The sequence below is a fragment of the Trachinotus anak genome, unplaced genomic scaffold, assembly GCF_046630095.1.
Source record: "Trachinotus anak isolate AG129_WGS33_773 ecotype Australia unplaced genomic scaffold, CSIRO_AGI_Tana_v1 ptg000004l, whole genome shotgun sequence".
Taxonomy (NCBI): Eukaryota; Metazoa; Chordata; class Actinopteri; order Carangiformes; family Carangidae; genus Trachinotus; species Trachinotus anak.
Window position 1 is genome coordinate 18565911 of NW_027273855.1, and position 16421 is coordinate 18582331.

The window sequence follows — 16421 nt, forward strand, 5'->3', positions numbered from 1 at the left end:
TTCACCAAGACCAAAATGTTCTGTAGACCACTGACAGTATGTTTTGTTTTTGTTCAGGCAAATAATGCAGTTGGTTGAAAATGTTCCATCTGACGGACATATCATGAATAGGTATTTTCTTTATGCTGACATAGACACATCTTTCATCATCTGACATTGCAGTATGTCCCCTTATCCTACCTTTTCTAATCTCTTCTGATCATCTCCTGTCTTGCAGTGTTTCCCTATATGCTAATACGACCACTGCTGCATATTTTGTTCTCTGTTTTTATGAGATTAGAGTAGACAGGAGAGGAGGGGAGAGGGCTCTGTCTAATCTCTTAAGAAACTAACGTCATATTTATTCTGTGATTCAAATGCTTCATATCCAGGTCAAATCACACACTTGTGATTAAAGCATATAAATGAGGTGTGTACCTGATAAGGACAGCACAACAATTATAACAACAAGCTCTGGGTAGATGTCATGAAGCAAGCAATGCTGATCACAGATTCAGGATACTTAGTCGCTGAAAGGAAAACAGTCAGCAATGTCACAAACACACTCATTAATAGGAATACACAAAGAAACACACATCTGTGACATGGACAACATTTGGAAGATCCATCTTGACACAAAGATAGACGGTAGTCCACATGCACTGATTGTTTTCTTCTTCATGGAGTCAGGCCTTACTTTGCCCCACGTAGTATTTGTGTTGTGTTTGTATTGTGTGTTGATTCCCTTAAAGAAACGTTGTAAATGTAAGTTATTTTGTCATTGCAAATGACATTACATTTAAGTAAATTAACAGTTTAGTGTTTGATAACACAACAGTGTGGTGATGCAAGTTAATTCTGGAAAAAAGGACAGTTTAGAATGAATAATTGAAAGAATGAATGACAGCTAGCTTACACCATTTGCCGCCCTCACTCTGGCCTTTTCTGTTGTTCATCTCCTTGACATATCCTCCCTTCCTCCCTGTTCACAATATCAGCCCACAGGGCACCTGTGTGCCGTGATGTGACTGCCACATCAGGTCTGAATTATGTTACATAACTGGCTGCATGCCTGTCAGTAGGATGAGTGATAATGCAGGAATGTAATAAAAAAAACAAGGACTTACTGAAAGGAAACCTGTCAGGAAATGGTTGCAGGTAAAGACAGACTAGTAACAGAATCAGTCGGTTGTCCATGCAGTAGATGACAAGCACCCTCTAGCATAGTTTGTGGTCTAGCTCCCCCTGGCGGGTCAACCTGTAGTTGGCTGTGGCTACAAAAGCTGTCAGTGAAGTGTGCAGGTTCTGTGGCCCTGTTATTGTGGATGCTGCCTTATATGCATTTCTACTGAGTCTTCTACAAGTGCATTTCTACTGAGTCTTCTACAAGTCAAAATGTTTGGTGTGAAAAAGCTGTGTATTTCCATAGCTACAAGTTCAAAATTAAATGGAAATTTCAGTATGATTATGATCATAGTTTTGTAAGTTATCCTCAGTGCATAAGACAATCACCATTGTTTTGTTAGATAATCACAACTGGGCAATGTGAGAATGCGCTAAGATTTTCATTAGATAATAGCCGTCCAGCACTGATGAGAACCAAATGCCGTTCCTTATTATCTGTCCTCCTGTTATGAAATCTGCTGCATCCTAGTGGCCTAATTCACACAGTGGAGTGTTGCTAAAACTTCCCAAACAGTGCTCAGAACCCAGACTGTCCAATAAGTCTGTTCCAAAGTGGGTAGCGAGGTCAACATGGGGCCACAATTTGAGGTATGGAGTCTGGGTGAAAAGGACAAGAAAACTGAGAAGGTGCCAGACAAAATAATCTGTCAGAGCCTAAAAGCTTGGACTGTTTGTACAAGATTCTTTATCTTCCTGCATATGAATAGGTTGGCAGTGTGTTTGGGCCTGCATACTACCCCATGGTACTCTGGGTATTGTACAGCATCCAGCCAGACCAACTCTGCATTTTGGGCAAGTGCCCTTTCTGTTTTCATGTTGGATAACAAGGATGGGCTGAATGTAAATAGAAACAGCTCCAGCTCCAACAACACCAGCATCCAACCACCACCAATGCTCAGTGTGTCTCCCCACGTTTCCCTTAATGTACACACACTGCTCTATACATACACACATTGTCTGCCTTGATATACCCATAGTATCTCTTGCACCTGCATATCCATTCAACCCTGGAGATTATAACCAGAACAATATTGTCTTTTTAGGCTGATTCCATAAATTGATTATCACAGAGTCAGTGGATAATGATATACAGTACATCAAATGATATCAGTTTTTTGTACATGAACTTACAGCATAAATACACAAAGGATCCTTTAATTTAAAGAATGTCAACATAATGTGCACAGAGCGGGGCGTAGATGACCTAAATTGCCTCCATCTTATCGTATTTCTGTATTGCGATGTTTTGTTACTTACTGGCTGACTTATACAATAATATGGATATATCTGCAATAAGCTAATACCAGCCAATTGCAAGACCAGATCAGTCTAGCTCTACTGAAGGTGAATTGGCATGTTACAGAAACATATTTTCCATTATCTTCTCTCTACACTTTCAACATGCACAGGCAATGCCCCAGTCGGATGAACTACAAACAAACCCTCATAGTGTACACCTGTTCTGCATGTTAATGAACACTGACCTCTAACCTGCTGTAGAGGTCAGTGATCAGCTGCAGATGTTCCAATACCATTTTTCCTTCCCAATACCAAATCTGATACCTGAACCTGTGCACTGGCCCATACCAAGTACTGATCTGATACCAGTGCATAAAAAAAAGAACCCTGTATGGATGTGATGTGATTGCTACCATTGTTGTATGGCATGGCTTTGGTTGAATCCTTTGTAAAACATGAATAGATACATGAATATCATAGAAGCTTTATTATATTATTTAATGTGACTGTCAATCATGAAAAAAAAATCTTGAAATAAATAACACTTGAAATTAAAGCCTTGCATACTGTACTCGTCACATTTTTACTGGTGAGACTTTCCAATGAAACATCCAGCCAAATTGCTGACATTTTGCTAACAGCTAACATTACGGTATTTACAAGAAATGAATTCCTCTTCGACACTCACTTCTTCTTTTACAGTGACTGCATAGCCCAACTTCTTATGTAATCAACTATTTTAGAGCAGCGAAGAAGAATTTAATTCTGGGAAAACTGCCATTTACTCGGGTGTGAAACTACAAAGTTTATTAATGAATTTTGCGGTATCAGATCCCTGCATAGACTAGACCCAATACTGTATTTTAGGCAGTATTGGAGGCATTTCCAATACTAGTGTCAGTATCAGAACAACTCTAGTTTTGACAACAACAATTGAAAGCAAGGTATTTGGTTTGTCCAGAGTAAACAGGAAAGTTTGTCTAGATAGATTATGTTAAATTGTTCAAATCTCATCTTTCAGTGCTTTGAAACCAGATAGAAAATTCCAAGTCATATATCTCAAAATGTGGGCAAATTGGACAAATGGTCAAATGGCACAAATCTGTGTGGCTAGATTCAACAAAAGTGAGAAAATATGTTTTGTGCATGTGTATATTTTGGTGAACTGACATTTAAAGATGTATTTTAAATAGTGGTATTACTAGCATCAACATACCTCTCTGATGTAGTACTGATGCTATTCACTGTTACCGTTTACCAGACAGGGAATTAGACTGAAAACGCCTAGTTATTTGGGTTGTTGTTATTGTCGTTTGTTTGTTTTCCTCCCTGCCGGGCTTTTGTAAATGCCAATATTAGAGTTGGCTACTAAGATGTTTCATGCACTCTCACCTCACCAGTCATAATGGCCTCTGTGTATAAAGTGCCCAGTGGTTTATGTAACTGCTAATAGGGCCATTGATTACACTGAAGCTTAGACTAGGGAGGAGTGGACAGCCTGGGTTGGACTGGGTTGGACTGCAGGCTTCTTTTTATGGGGAAAGTATTGTTCAAAAAGGCCTGAGCCCCAAGTCATGGTTGTCTCTTCTCTCAGGCTTGAATTACCCTCAGTCCATGCAGACAAAGCTCCCGCTCTTCTGCCTTTATGTAACCTCTCACACCCCCAAACCATTCCACAGCACAAGCCATCACAATTTACAAACACGTGGAGGGGACTGTGGTGTTGGCACAGTAAAACATACTTGTGTATAATTTTCATTTTAAAAAAAGTAAAGCCTTATAACATCATGTCCTAACACCAATTGCTCTCACCGCTAATTCTACTCAACTTTTATGTTGACTCTCTGTTTATCATGCTTACTCAACTTGCCCTTTCTCCAACCCTAGTCCAGTTACATCAGAGCCAGTCTCTTCCTTTTCTCTTCTGGATTCTTCCAGAACTTTTTGGCAGTGTGGCACCCGCCTGGCCTCCGTTCAGCACCAGGCTCGGTCCTCAGAGTGACAATGAGTATTATGTATTATGTGAGTCTTGTTGCCTTTGTCCGCTGGCCAAGGAAACATCTCTGCACAAGTTGTTTTCTGTGCCTTCATGTGTGAGCTCATCAACCAGAGTATTGTCTATTCAAAATGTACAGTATCTCTGTTGTTAAACTAGAGAAATCTTATGTATCTGTAGCTTTCTGTAAAACACCAGATTTTTGACCAATTTCACCACAGTAGTAGCAAGTTGCTACATTTTGATAACTAGTAGCGACAAAAATGAAAACTTTACAAAGGTGGTATTAGCAATAAATGGCAAATAGTTCACACAACATCCTAACTTAGTGCTAAGCCTTCCCAAAATGTACATCTTGTATGTGAATTTACTGTCAAAATATTCAAAATACTTGATTTTCCACACTAATGCCAGTTTTGTCATTTTTGCATGCAGCCCAGCCCCCATGTGAAATACACAGGTATAGACATATTGAAATCTGTCTTAATTTACTATAACAATGTAGTAGTTGTATGTGGTTTCCATTACTGTTTTTGACATTTTTTCCTGATTATGCACATGCTGTGTATTCCCTGTCAGTGTAGGTAGCAGGAATTCACATGATGCTGCATCAGTCTAAACTCCTCTTGCCGGGTGTGTCATTTAAGTAGATAAGCATGCCTGCTCTGGATTGGCCACATACATCACGAGTTTAGCAGGTCATGTCCCCTTAACAAATGCATAAAATGCGTGTGTGTGTGTGTGTGTGTGTGTGTGTGTGTGTGTGTAAGAGTACGAGAGAGAAAGATGTATTGTAATTCATCAAACTGGGTCATTGTTTTGTCTGCAAGGCACATCTGTCTCAAACCCATTAAATGAGATGCCACAGAAGGATCTCAGCAGAGGTTTTTTTACTGACCTCCTTTGCACAAATATTGTTGAAATTTTTACAAACGTTTAATCCATTGTGAATCTATTGTAAATGCTTGAGATTAAGTTAACTCTTGCAACTCTTCATTCACATGTTTTAGGACTGGGACGCAACTCAGATCCCAGACGTTTCTAGATTCAGCTCTATTGTTAAGTCGAGCATAGGTCAGGAAAAGATGAAATATCATGAATGGTCTGGATTGTGTTTGAGCAGTCAAATTTCATTCTGTAAATTGAACCACAGTATCTGAGATATCCAGTTAAAAATTTAATTGCAGTTGATTTTATTTAGTTATTGTACCCCATTAGGCCTAGTGGTATGTATTTGTCAAACTCTGGAACACATTACACAGATAAATCATCCTTCTAAGAAATCTATTGCCATCTTAATTAACTTGTAGCTAACAGTTTTCTATTAGCTAGTAATTTTCTGCTCGTGTCAGTAACACCTATGGCAAGCCTCAGCTGTTCTTTCTATCCTCTAATTTTGAGCAGATAATGTGGCACTAATAAGGTAAAACTGCCCTGGAGGCCAACATCTCAGTTTTCTATTTCTTGTCAAGCATCAGTCACTTGTCAGGACATGCGTATACCCCCCTCTGTGACTTCATCATTACGGAGCCACTCTGCAATTCGCGGCATGTTATTAAGGCATGCTACCAGACTGGAGTGTAAAGATGTCCTGAGTCACCCTGAAAGCCTGTGTATTCCTGGACTACCATTAGCCACTGGGGGCCACATAGCCCCCACAGGAGACTTGGACCTTAGGCTGGAATGACACTGAGAGCAGGGCAAAGAATGTATGTTATGCATTCATGTGTGAAGGGAACCTATTAGTCAACAGATCCAGTGTGGGATTCCTCGAAGTGACTAATAATTGACAGTTAAATCATCTGTAAGAAGACCTTAAGATGATTTTAACTTTGATTTATTTCTGTACTTGGTCCCACTACAAACAGTCCAGGAACTAGTTGCACCACCTGCTCTCAAAGCAGCTGTAATAAATATTTTTATACTAACAACGAATCAAATGACAATGTTAAAACGGATCGCTTGCAATGATGAACCTTCAGAGAATTATCACCTGAATCGGCAGCTGCCCATGTAGAGGGGAGCTCGTTGTGGTCTTAACTAGCTAAGACATTTCTTAGGTTATAATGGTGAAACCCAATCTAATGAATCACTAGTTTGAATCTAGATTGTAGTTACTAAGATCTTAGGAAGGACACACAAACCTAGGCATGGATTCACGATTAGCTGGTGCATCCCGTTACAGATACATGTGTTTGTGAGAGGCCAATTTTTGAATGAATAGAGACTAAAAAATATACTTTATATAGTACTTTATATAAAGAAAATATACAGTAGCTTTATGGACATAGTGCTTTGGAATAACTGGCTTTCTTCTACAATGTAACCTCAGACTTTAAACTACTAACGCTGCCATGTATCCCTTTTATTCAATACTGGGGTCAACACTACACGTCACACACTTGCACTTTCATCTGAGCAAGTTGGGTTTGTTCTTACATAAGCAGTTTTTTCCCTAAATCCTACTCTCCCAGCCCCCCTAACTCCTCCCGCTCTCTCATTAAAGCCTGTATTCATGTTCTCCTCTCCCCCTCCCTCCTGTCGGCCTCTGCACAGAAGTCTTTAGTAGCCCTTGTTCGGCCCTTACCCTCTATGCTCCCGGCTTTGCTTGCTCTCCCTAATTGGTTTGTACACTTTTGGTGATGGCTTATAAAACACCAAGGTTTTATCGTGGAGAACAATGCACCAAAGGTTATAAACTGGTGTCTGTGGGAGCATTAGGGCATGAATTTGAAAACAAATTTTGATAGTGATCTCAGGTCAAAATGAAAATATCCACTAGATGGTTAGGATAGTTGTTTTAATTTTAGCAGTTAGTTAATTTCAACCTGACAATTTAATAAGAAACTGTTGCCCATAATTGCCTGTAATTTAGTACTTTATTAAAAATGGTCACTATGCTGTTGCTGTGAAATTGTAGTAGAATGTTGTCAAAGCAGCGCTGAAACACGTCTTTCATCAGAGGATAAGTAATGCAGTGACGCAGTTACAGGCCATAGTCATGTGTGCACATATATGCGTAGTTTTGAATAGCAGCTTTGTAATAATCATATGACTGTCTAATCTGTGTAAGTAGGATTCTACCACCCCTAAACTAAAACTGTCCACTCCTTTGTGTCTGTGTATTTCATGTTGTACAACCTATGTGAAAAAAACATGCCACTTCATGCCACAGTTCAGTCAGGTCAGTATGTGTTATTGTTCAGCAGAAACTCTTGGTCTTGCCCTGTTTGTCAGCGGACACAGGCAGCGGAAGGTGATTCATTACAGCATGATCACTCAGCAACCTGATTGGCTGCGACAATCAAACTGTGTGATAATTGAAAGGAGGGAGTGGAAGATTTTTCTCCCTTTCTTTCTGCCTGAGCTAGCCACTGTTTTGGAGCTGAGCTGGCCTAGAAACTCCAGCAGAAGAAAAGCCGCCCCCCCTCCCTTTCCCTTGACAAAGCTTTCTCACAACCCCTCTCTCCTTTGCTCCCTCTCGCGCTCCGTCTCCGTCTCAGTGACAGCTCCTGGTGGGCTCTTTTTTTCCTGTCTGCTCCCTTGCTCCCCTCACATCCGTCCTCTGGGTCTCTGCCTCTCTTTTCTCCCTCTGAGGATTTTATGCCCGATGGACTCTTTGAACATTTAACTTCACAGTAAACTCTTTAACCTGCCTCCATCCAACCCTGCGAGTCTTCATCCGATTAACCGCCTGGGCTCTGTCACCCCAAACCTGCATCAGACGGACCCTTTGCTCCAGAGGAGTCCTTGTTCTCGCACTAACGCATGCTGTCTGGGAGTCGTGCTTGTCGAAGCGCATATATGAGTGTTCCATAGGCTCTCTGTTGGGTGCTGTGTACTGCAGAGCGTGTGAGCGGCTGCTCTGTGAACCAGCAGCGTGACGCTCTGTAGACTCTGCGGCTATCAATAGTCATGGTTCATAGCTGGAGGGACAGAGCACTCTATGGATTCTGGATATTCAATCAAGCCAACAGTAACTCCTAAGAGTTGGCAAGTGGAGTCTTTGTCCTGTGTACTTTAAGTCAAGTGGACTTTGTTTGGGAGAAGTGTCCAGAGTGATGAGCGCTCTCCCAGTGCCGCGCTCTGCCCCTCTTCCCCGGTTGTGGTCGTTTCCCAAGGGACACACGAGCAAATAGAAAAACCAAATAGAAATCAGTCCAAGCCGTGCACATGCGCCTCGCTGCCATGGAGGTCATCCTCAACCTGGTAACTGCTGACACCTCCCCACTTCCTACTCCCACCACCGTGAGTCTCTGCCTGTTTATAGTGTACCTGTGTGTATGTGTTCATGCTCATCAGTTCCATCACTAATGATTCAAGCTCATGTCACGCCTGGCACGCCTGTTTACATATATAGCTGCTCACTTGTTAAAATGGATGTGTTACTTGTCCTGTGTTTTGTAACTAAAGATGATACCGTATTGAACTCATAAGACTCATAGGACCAGTCTCTTGGTGTGAAAAGGATTTTGCCTTGAAATCATAGGGATTTAAAGTCTTTGTTGTGATAGTGGAGCCCTAGAAAAGCCAGTGTTTTTTTTCTCTCTTTCTCCCCAGACCTGCACTCTCAGCTTCTTTCTTTTGGATCTGAACACGAAGGGCTTTTCTCACACCCTCTGAATTCCTCAGGAAAATTCACTGGCAGGCATTTGCTATATGTTTGTATGTATGTGTGTGTGTGTGTGTGTGTGTGTGTGTGTGCGTGTGAGAGCCTGTCTGTTGTGCATATTTATCAGACCTACTATGTGTTGTGTGTTAATTCATAAGTGCATGTGTTGAGTAAACTGCCCCTTGTCCAGCATCACATGGAGTTATATAATTTTCCATATCTGGTGAATGGGGTTGATTGTTCCCAGAGTGGATCCCCTTAAAGGAAAACAAAAAGCGGATTTCCATTTTAAAACTTCTCTTTTGTGTCAATTTCACCACTGCCTGCATGGCATCACTGGGTGGGAACAGGAACCTTGAGGGGTATGAGAAGGAGTAGCAGAAAATAGGTTTGGGGTCACACACACTAATGTTTTTATCATTATAAATAAATAATACCAAATAAATAAATAATTATTGCAGCTACACACTCCATGGATTTACTCCATGCATACTCAGCCACACATGGCCACAGACACCCTAAGGCACATTACTGTCATATTGTTACCATGATGACAGCATTCACTTTCTGATACTTTGACTGCAGGGTTAAAGATCAGACCAACTAATCAGGAGTGTGAAGTTCAGTCTGCCGGAGATGATTGACTTCGATGCAGGGTGGGTGATGAAGTCACACAGATATAAGCAGTATAAATGGAGAGGAGACAGTTGTAAAATCTAAAGTGACTGAATGTACAGCTGTAGGTGTGCACCTAAAAATCCTGTATCTTACATCTTCTATGGATCCAAGGTCCTGTCCCTCATGGATATTGGACTCTATAGATAAACCAATCTACAACTGCCAAAACTTTGTTGGACCGTGACATATCAGCACTGCACCTTGTCCATAGTACAGATAATGCCGTAATCGGAGAAGTGTAGAGCAGAACACATTTCCCTGAAAGAAACTTGAAGTTACAGTATCCTCATGGTATCATTCTTGCATCTTGGCATGAGAAACCGCTGCTTCAAGAGAAACACAAGCTGACATCACAGGAAGCTCAGAGCCACTCACCAGGAATGCGAGGGTTAACAACCATCAAGGTACTGTTCCTTTGCACTAACAACTAGTAAAAGCTCGACCTTGACCACAGTTAGCATAACAGTTTTTTATGTGTAAAAGAAAATAGAAAAAGGTTAAGATAACTTAAGCGTTTCAGACCAAAATGTTTATATCTAAAACAATCACAGCACAGCTCTATGCTGTTGCTTATGATTGCCATGTTTATGCTAAATACTGTGTTTAAGACTATTATGTAATCTATAGGTCTAACACCTTACAAAAATTATGATGATTTTATTTCATCCTTAAACATGTGGTGTAAAAATGTACACATCTTTAAACAGTAAGCAGCTGTCAGGGGAGGAACTGGAGTTCAAATTCCACTCATCCTGATCTGGTTAGGCTGTAGATATCCATCAGTGTGTGACAAGAAGCTTAAGACTGCGTCTGTTTCCACTGTTTGTCCATCAGAACATCTCGACATTAAAACTTAAACTCACCTGAGTCATCTGACAATACAATAAACACGGATTAGAAGAGAGGAAGCATGTCTGAAGCTATGGGGTCAAAAGAAAAGAGAACTATTAGATTGCTCAAAAAATAGGAAATGTCTTATGACAGCGTCAGTCCATTTTCTGCTCTGTGACCTACATTGAACAGAGAGGAATTTGGGGCATATGTGTGTCCGTGTGGCTGAGAGAGATTGAGATGGGGCTGTACAAGATGTTCTTGTTCTGTGTATCTAATTATGTGTGATGCATATCGAACAACATTAGCCTGGTAATGGTTTCTAAATGCCTGTTTGTGTTAGACGTATGGCCACAGGTCTGCATGTTTAGATTTGGCTGGGCTTTTCCCAGGGTTCTAATGGGTCCTAGGTAAGTCAGTGTTGCCCTTTCATGGCTCTAACCAGCTTTACATAGGATCAGAGGCTGTTGCACAACCAGGGCCACCAGCAGGTGGACCTAGTTTTGGGTGGAGTGAGAAAACATTCTTCCAAGTGTGTGTGTGCATGCACAAGGAGCAGGGGGCAGGTCCATGCAGACCCTTTGTCTTTCCGTCTTACTGATAAAGTGTAATCAGTAGGATCAGGCAGCTCCCCAATTACAGACAGACACACATACACTCAGCTTCCCTCATTAGGCTGCACAGGCTCCAGTGATGCAGTTCCTGTCGCTTCTTGCTTCAGTGGCTCAGCACATCAACATGTTTGGCTCTGTGAACCCTGGGAAATTAGCCTAATCCTTCAGCTCACCATCTTTAATTATATGCATGATTAGTAACAGAAAAACTTGACCATTTGGTGATGACACTGATCGTACAGACAGTTTGTCTGGTAACCGGAACAGGGATGGAGATGAAGCATTTCTTTGCTATGTGTGGTAAAATAAGAGTGCCCCTAGCCTGTATAAAAATCACATCATAACAGTGCAGTGACCACTCATAGACAATATACGGGCTTTCTGTAGAGCTGGAAAAGAGCATGCACTCTTAGAAACCACCTGGCTGACTATTTGTGGTTCCTTCGCATAAGTAACTGAAGGAATTCTGCCGACAGTATTTTTTTTGATCAATGAAAGGGTGTTGATTTGGTGCCAGTGTGTACCAGTCATTAGGCCTTCTTATCAGACTATCTAAAACCTCTGTCTGCTCTGTGCTGCAGGGGTTATCCAGGTTAATGGTTCAGCAGACTCGTCCTTTGCCCTCTCTATCTTCAGTCAGAGGGCATATGTTTGGTTATTCAAATAATTGAGTTATCCGTGAGACAGGAGCAAACTAGGACAACTTCACATTTACCCCTTGAAGTGCTCACATGGATGAAATAAGCACTTCATTCATGCCTGCCCTCATAAAGCTATTAATACTGGTTTGTTTGTAGCCAAGAACAGACCAGACGCTGCTCTGAAACGTCACCTCTTAGTTTTTTTCTGTGCCAGCCCGGCAGGCTATTCTAATTCTGTGATACATTTGATCGCCTTGGCTGCCCGTCAAGAGGATTTAAAAATGATTAGACTTACAGTACAGTGTTTATTAGGTAAATTGACTCATGGATGTGGGCCGTCTTCTGTTTAATGCTGCTGTACAGTGTCTAATTAACAAAACACAAAATCATTGATTTTAAAGGCAAATACCCAGAAGCTTAAATGAATTGCCAAATGTGTAGTGTTTCCCGGCACTCAGGAATGTGCCATTGGCTATGTGAGTGTGTATGTGGTACAAAGATGTCAGACTGGTTTTTCTTGCCCTCTAGTACTCCTCTCTATCGGCTGACACAGACACAGACACAGAGAGACTGGGAGTCGATACAGTCTCACATTGCGGCCCAGACTCTCAGTCTGCCCTGTAGCCTCTTGTTCAACTCAACTACAGGGTTTAGCTTCACACAATAACGTTCTGATCGCAAATATTTATCACCCATGTGTGTAGCTGTTCAGCACATTATATTATAAATTTGCAAAGAAACTTTCTCCACCTAGTTGTACAAGTTAAAGATACTGCTCAGCGAGCAACTCTGAAACTCTGAATCATGTAAGAAACTCATCACATATTTTGTAAGTACATTTTTTAATCTGAAAAGTAAGCTGTACTTTAATTTTGTATTTAAGCATAGGACTTCAGTAAATGTCCGCTACTTATTTACACTCTACCACCACTCAGCGCTGTGTGTAAGTATATTGAGAGCTACTGAGGATCGCGTTCAAATTCCTTGTGTATGTCAAAACACTTGACCAATAAAGTCGATTATTGTAGTGATAGATGTAACAACTTTAACCCCAGTGATGTTTTTTTATGAGGTGTTAAAGCTGTATTCATATTTGTCTATAGGTGTTGTTGGCCCCTCAGTGATCCTCATACAGTAAATTAAAAAAGTCCCTGACTGATGATCTATTTTTGGGTGATTGGCGGCTGCCTGCCGTGCAGCTCAGAGCATGATGTCATCCCCCAGCTGGGAGGGGAGGGGAGGGGAGAGGGGAGGGGCGGGGCTCTCCTCACCGCCCAGTTCACTGAGTTTCAGGTGCGCTTCAACTTTCACAACAAGCCCGTCAGGTTGTAGCTGCAGGACTGTCCGGCGAAACTAGCGGCAATCGGCACTGGGGACTTTACAAGCTAGGATTTAGCTGTCCCACATTAACTAAAGTGTCAGGACAGATGAAACGAAACAGCTCGACTTCACGCTGGAGAAAATGCACTGGGAACAATTTCTCCGTTTGACGAATGGAAAGGTGAGCACCGCTTTTTTTTTTTTTTTTTTTTTTTTTTTGCGCCTGATTTGGTCTCTTTTGTGATAGAAGGTGAATAAAATGCTAGCTCGGGGTACTTTCTCTTTACTTTAAACCACTGGGTAGACAGAAACTTCTATCAGGAGTTTTGGCTTTCTCCCGGATGCGTTGTGGTTTCTGTTGTTGACTCTGATATCTGTCATCAAGTAGTCACGCCGATGTGCGCTCAGGTGAGCCTCCGGTGCTTTGTTTTTACCTGTTATGAGTGTGGTAATCATGGCAAGCCCATTTACAGCCTGAGTGATCTGTGAGTGGCGGACGCCGCTGTGAATAACTGTCACCGGCGTGTGTCTGGGCTTTCTGGCTTGGCCTCTAAGCCCCCGCGGTGTGCTGCTAGGTTCAGCTGCTTATTTTATGTTCACGCTCAGTGATGAGAATAATATTTTGATCACAATCCCCCCTTGAAGCACGATTAGCTCCAGCAGTATCACACTGTTCAGTGCGTTCTTCCCCTGAGGCGTTTGAGGAAATGAATCACACCGTCTGCCTGTGATTGAAGGTGCGAGGTTCATCATCTGCTCAGGTTGAGTTTATCTAGCTTTTTAGAAAATCCAGGAAAAACTCATTTTAGATTTTGTCTTTGATTTTTCCACAAATGCTTCCATGGCCTATTGACAAAATCAGATCAGCAACTGAAAAAGCAACACAGACAAATATTCTTAATCTGTGAAACAGTTGTAAACAAAAACTGATATCCAACCACTATATTGTGGCTCCCTTAACCAAAAAAATACATATAGCCATGGCTAATACTTTTTGTTCCTTTGTTGCTTGTTTAACCAAAGAAAAAGAGACTTGTGGATCACTCTGAATTCACACCGGAAGTATCGAGTTTTGTTTGGATTTGCTGGAAAAATTTAAAGAGATTTTTTTTTTCTTCTTTTTTCTCTCACTTTCTTTTCTTTGCAAAGCCGTGAATAAAATATTAATATCTTGCGTCTTCCGCTTCAGACAAACTGACCGCAAGTGGCCTTTTCAACTGCCTCAATTTTTTTCCAGGCGACTGGCTGCAGAAATGCAGAAGCCTCTGTTTTCAGTGTGTCAGCAAAATGACTAAGAAACCATCATATGCAACTCACACTTTTTTTTTCCTGTCCCCCCCTTAAAATTTCTCATTCTGTCCTCTGTCCCCCTTACCTACCCCAATCTTCCTCTTCCCTCATGTCCTCACTTCAGATCGACCGGCTGGAAGTGAGCGGGCTGGGCCAAACACCCCTGGCTGTGTCTTGTGGGGCAGATAGTTCATTTCCAGCAGGTGAGGATGTCACACCAGACCCTCAGCGCACCAAACAGGCGATCGCCCAGCTGCAGCAGAAAATCCTGAAGCTCACAGAGCAGATTAAGATCGAGCAGACAGCCAGGGATGACAACGTTGCAGAGTACCTCAAACTGGCCAACAATGCTGACAAACAGCAAAGCACACGCATCAAACAGGTGAAATGAAGAGTTATTGTGTTCTCTGAAAATAATAAAGTGTAAGTTTTGTAAAAGATTTAATCTGGGAGACTACTTGACTCCTGTTTTTAACAGACTGGTAAGATTATGTGACAATTAACGAATTAACGTTAAACCTGTTTGCTCTGTTTTGTTTGTACCTAGAGGTAGGGAGGGAGCTTACTAAATATATGGAAGTGGATTTTATTATTGCAGTGTCATCTGTGTTACCCTCTTTAATGACAACTTGTTTTGTGGCTGTCAGGTTTTCGAGAAAAAGAACCAGAAGTCAGCACAGACCATCCAGCAGCTGCAAAGGAAGCTGGAGCACTACCACCGGAAGCTACGAGAAGTGGAGCACAATGGTATCCCACGCCAGCCCAAGGATGTTCTGCGGGACATGCAGCAGGGCCTGAAAGATGTCGGAGCCAAAGTCACAGGCTTCAGTGAAGGTGTGGTGGACAGCGTCAAGGGAGGCCTGTCCAGCTTCTCCCAGGCCACCCACTCTGCTGCAGGGGCCGTTGTCTCCAAACCTCGAGAGATTGCCTCTCTGATTCGCAACAAATTCGGCAGCGCTGACAACATCCCCTCGCTTAAAGACTCTCTGGATGACCCCTCAGTGGACGAGGGTGTGACGGGGGCTGGTGGACGTTCACTGGGCAGTGCTGGGCATCACCTCCAGTCCAGTCCTAAGTATGGTAGCGAGGAAGACTGCTCTAGTGCTACGTCAGGCTCAGCAGGGGCGAACAGCACCACAGGGGCACCTGGAGGCCCCCCCAGTTCCAAGGGCAACACACTGGAGAGGAGCCAGAGCTCCAGCCTGGACATGCTGCTGCAGGAGGTGCAGGAGCTGAGGGAGGGCCAGGCAAGGCTAGAGGAGAGCCTTGATGGCTTGAAGAGCCACTATCAGAGAGACTACACAGTTGTTATGCAAGCACTACAGGAGGAACGCTTCAGGTACAGAGAGAAAAGAGGAAATATCAGTGTGTGTACCATACTTTACTGAAAGATTTCTAGTTAACACATGAAAACCCATAAATCTCCAATTGTGTGTAATCAAGAAGAAAGACCACATTTAGAAAGAGCTCTGAAACACATACATCAATGGCAGCACTCCAACTGCTTGTGCTTTAGACAGCCCCTTTTATCAAAGCTTGCTCAAAGAGGATAAAAACAAAACCCTGACCTGGACCTCATCTACATAAACATGCACAGCTTGCATAAAGATGCTGCTTTTATACTCAGTCTCAAGGCATATGTGCCACTGTCACATTCATTATGCAGATTTTGAGTGGCAGTCTTATTGTTCTCTATATATTCCTCATGAACAGGAGCGTTAGACATTACAAGTTCCTCTAGCATTTATATGAAATAGGTATTAGATTAGCTTCTGCCCTGCATATTAGAGAATTTTACAACAGAAGTGTATATTTAAACTGGTTGCTCCACTAAAGTGACAGACACACCTGCACATTTCACAAGTGTCCTCTAAGTGCAAAGATCTTCGGTGTTATTTCAGCCCTTGTCCCAGCTCTGCATATAGACTCAGATGTCTGTGTGAAGCTTCTGTGGGCAGTTGGCCTTAAAAAAACACATTCACATTCCTCCAGAATGTTCTGAGAGAGGACACAAAAATTAGGAGGGTAAGCAAACC

The 16421-nt window shown here is 42.2% G+C and overlaps 1 protein-coding gene across 11 annotated transcripts in view; it reads left to right on the plus strand.

Annotated features, from left to right (window-relative positions):
• Positions 1–16421, plus strand: part of tmcc1a (transmembrane and coiled-coil domain family 1a) — a 42529-nt gene that overhangs the window by 21185 nt on the left and 4923 nt on the right. For 10 of the 11 annotated variants that reach the window (XM_071476610.1, XM_071476611.1, XM_071476607.1 and 7 more), the window contains 2 exons: positions 14510–14767; positions 15033–15724. In XM_071476610.1, coding sequence (XP_071332711.1) covers positions 14510–14767; positions 15033–15724 — 950 coding nt within the window. Of the gene's footprint in view, positions 1–13067; positions 13277–14509; positions 14768–15032; positions 15725–16421 lie in introns of those variants that run through there. The other variant, XM_071476617.1, reaches the window with a different exon arrangement.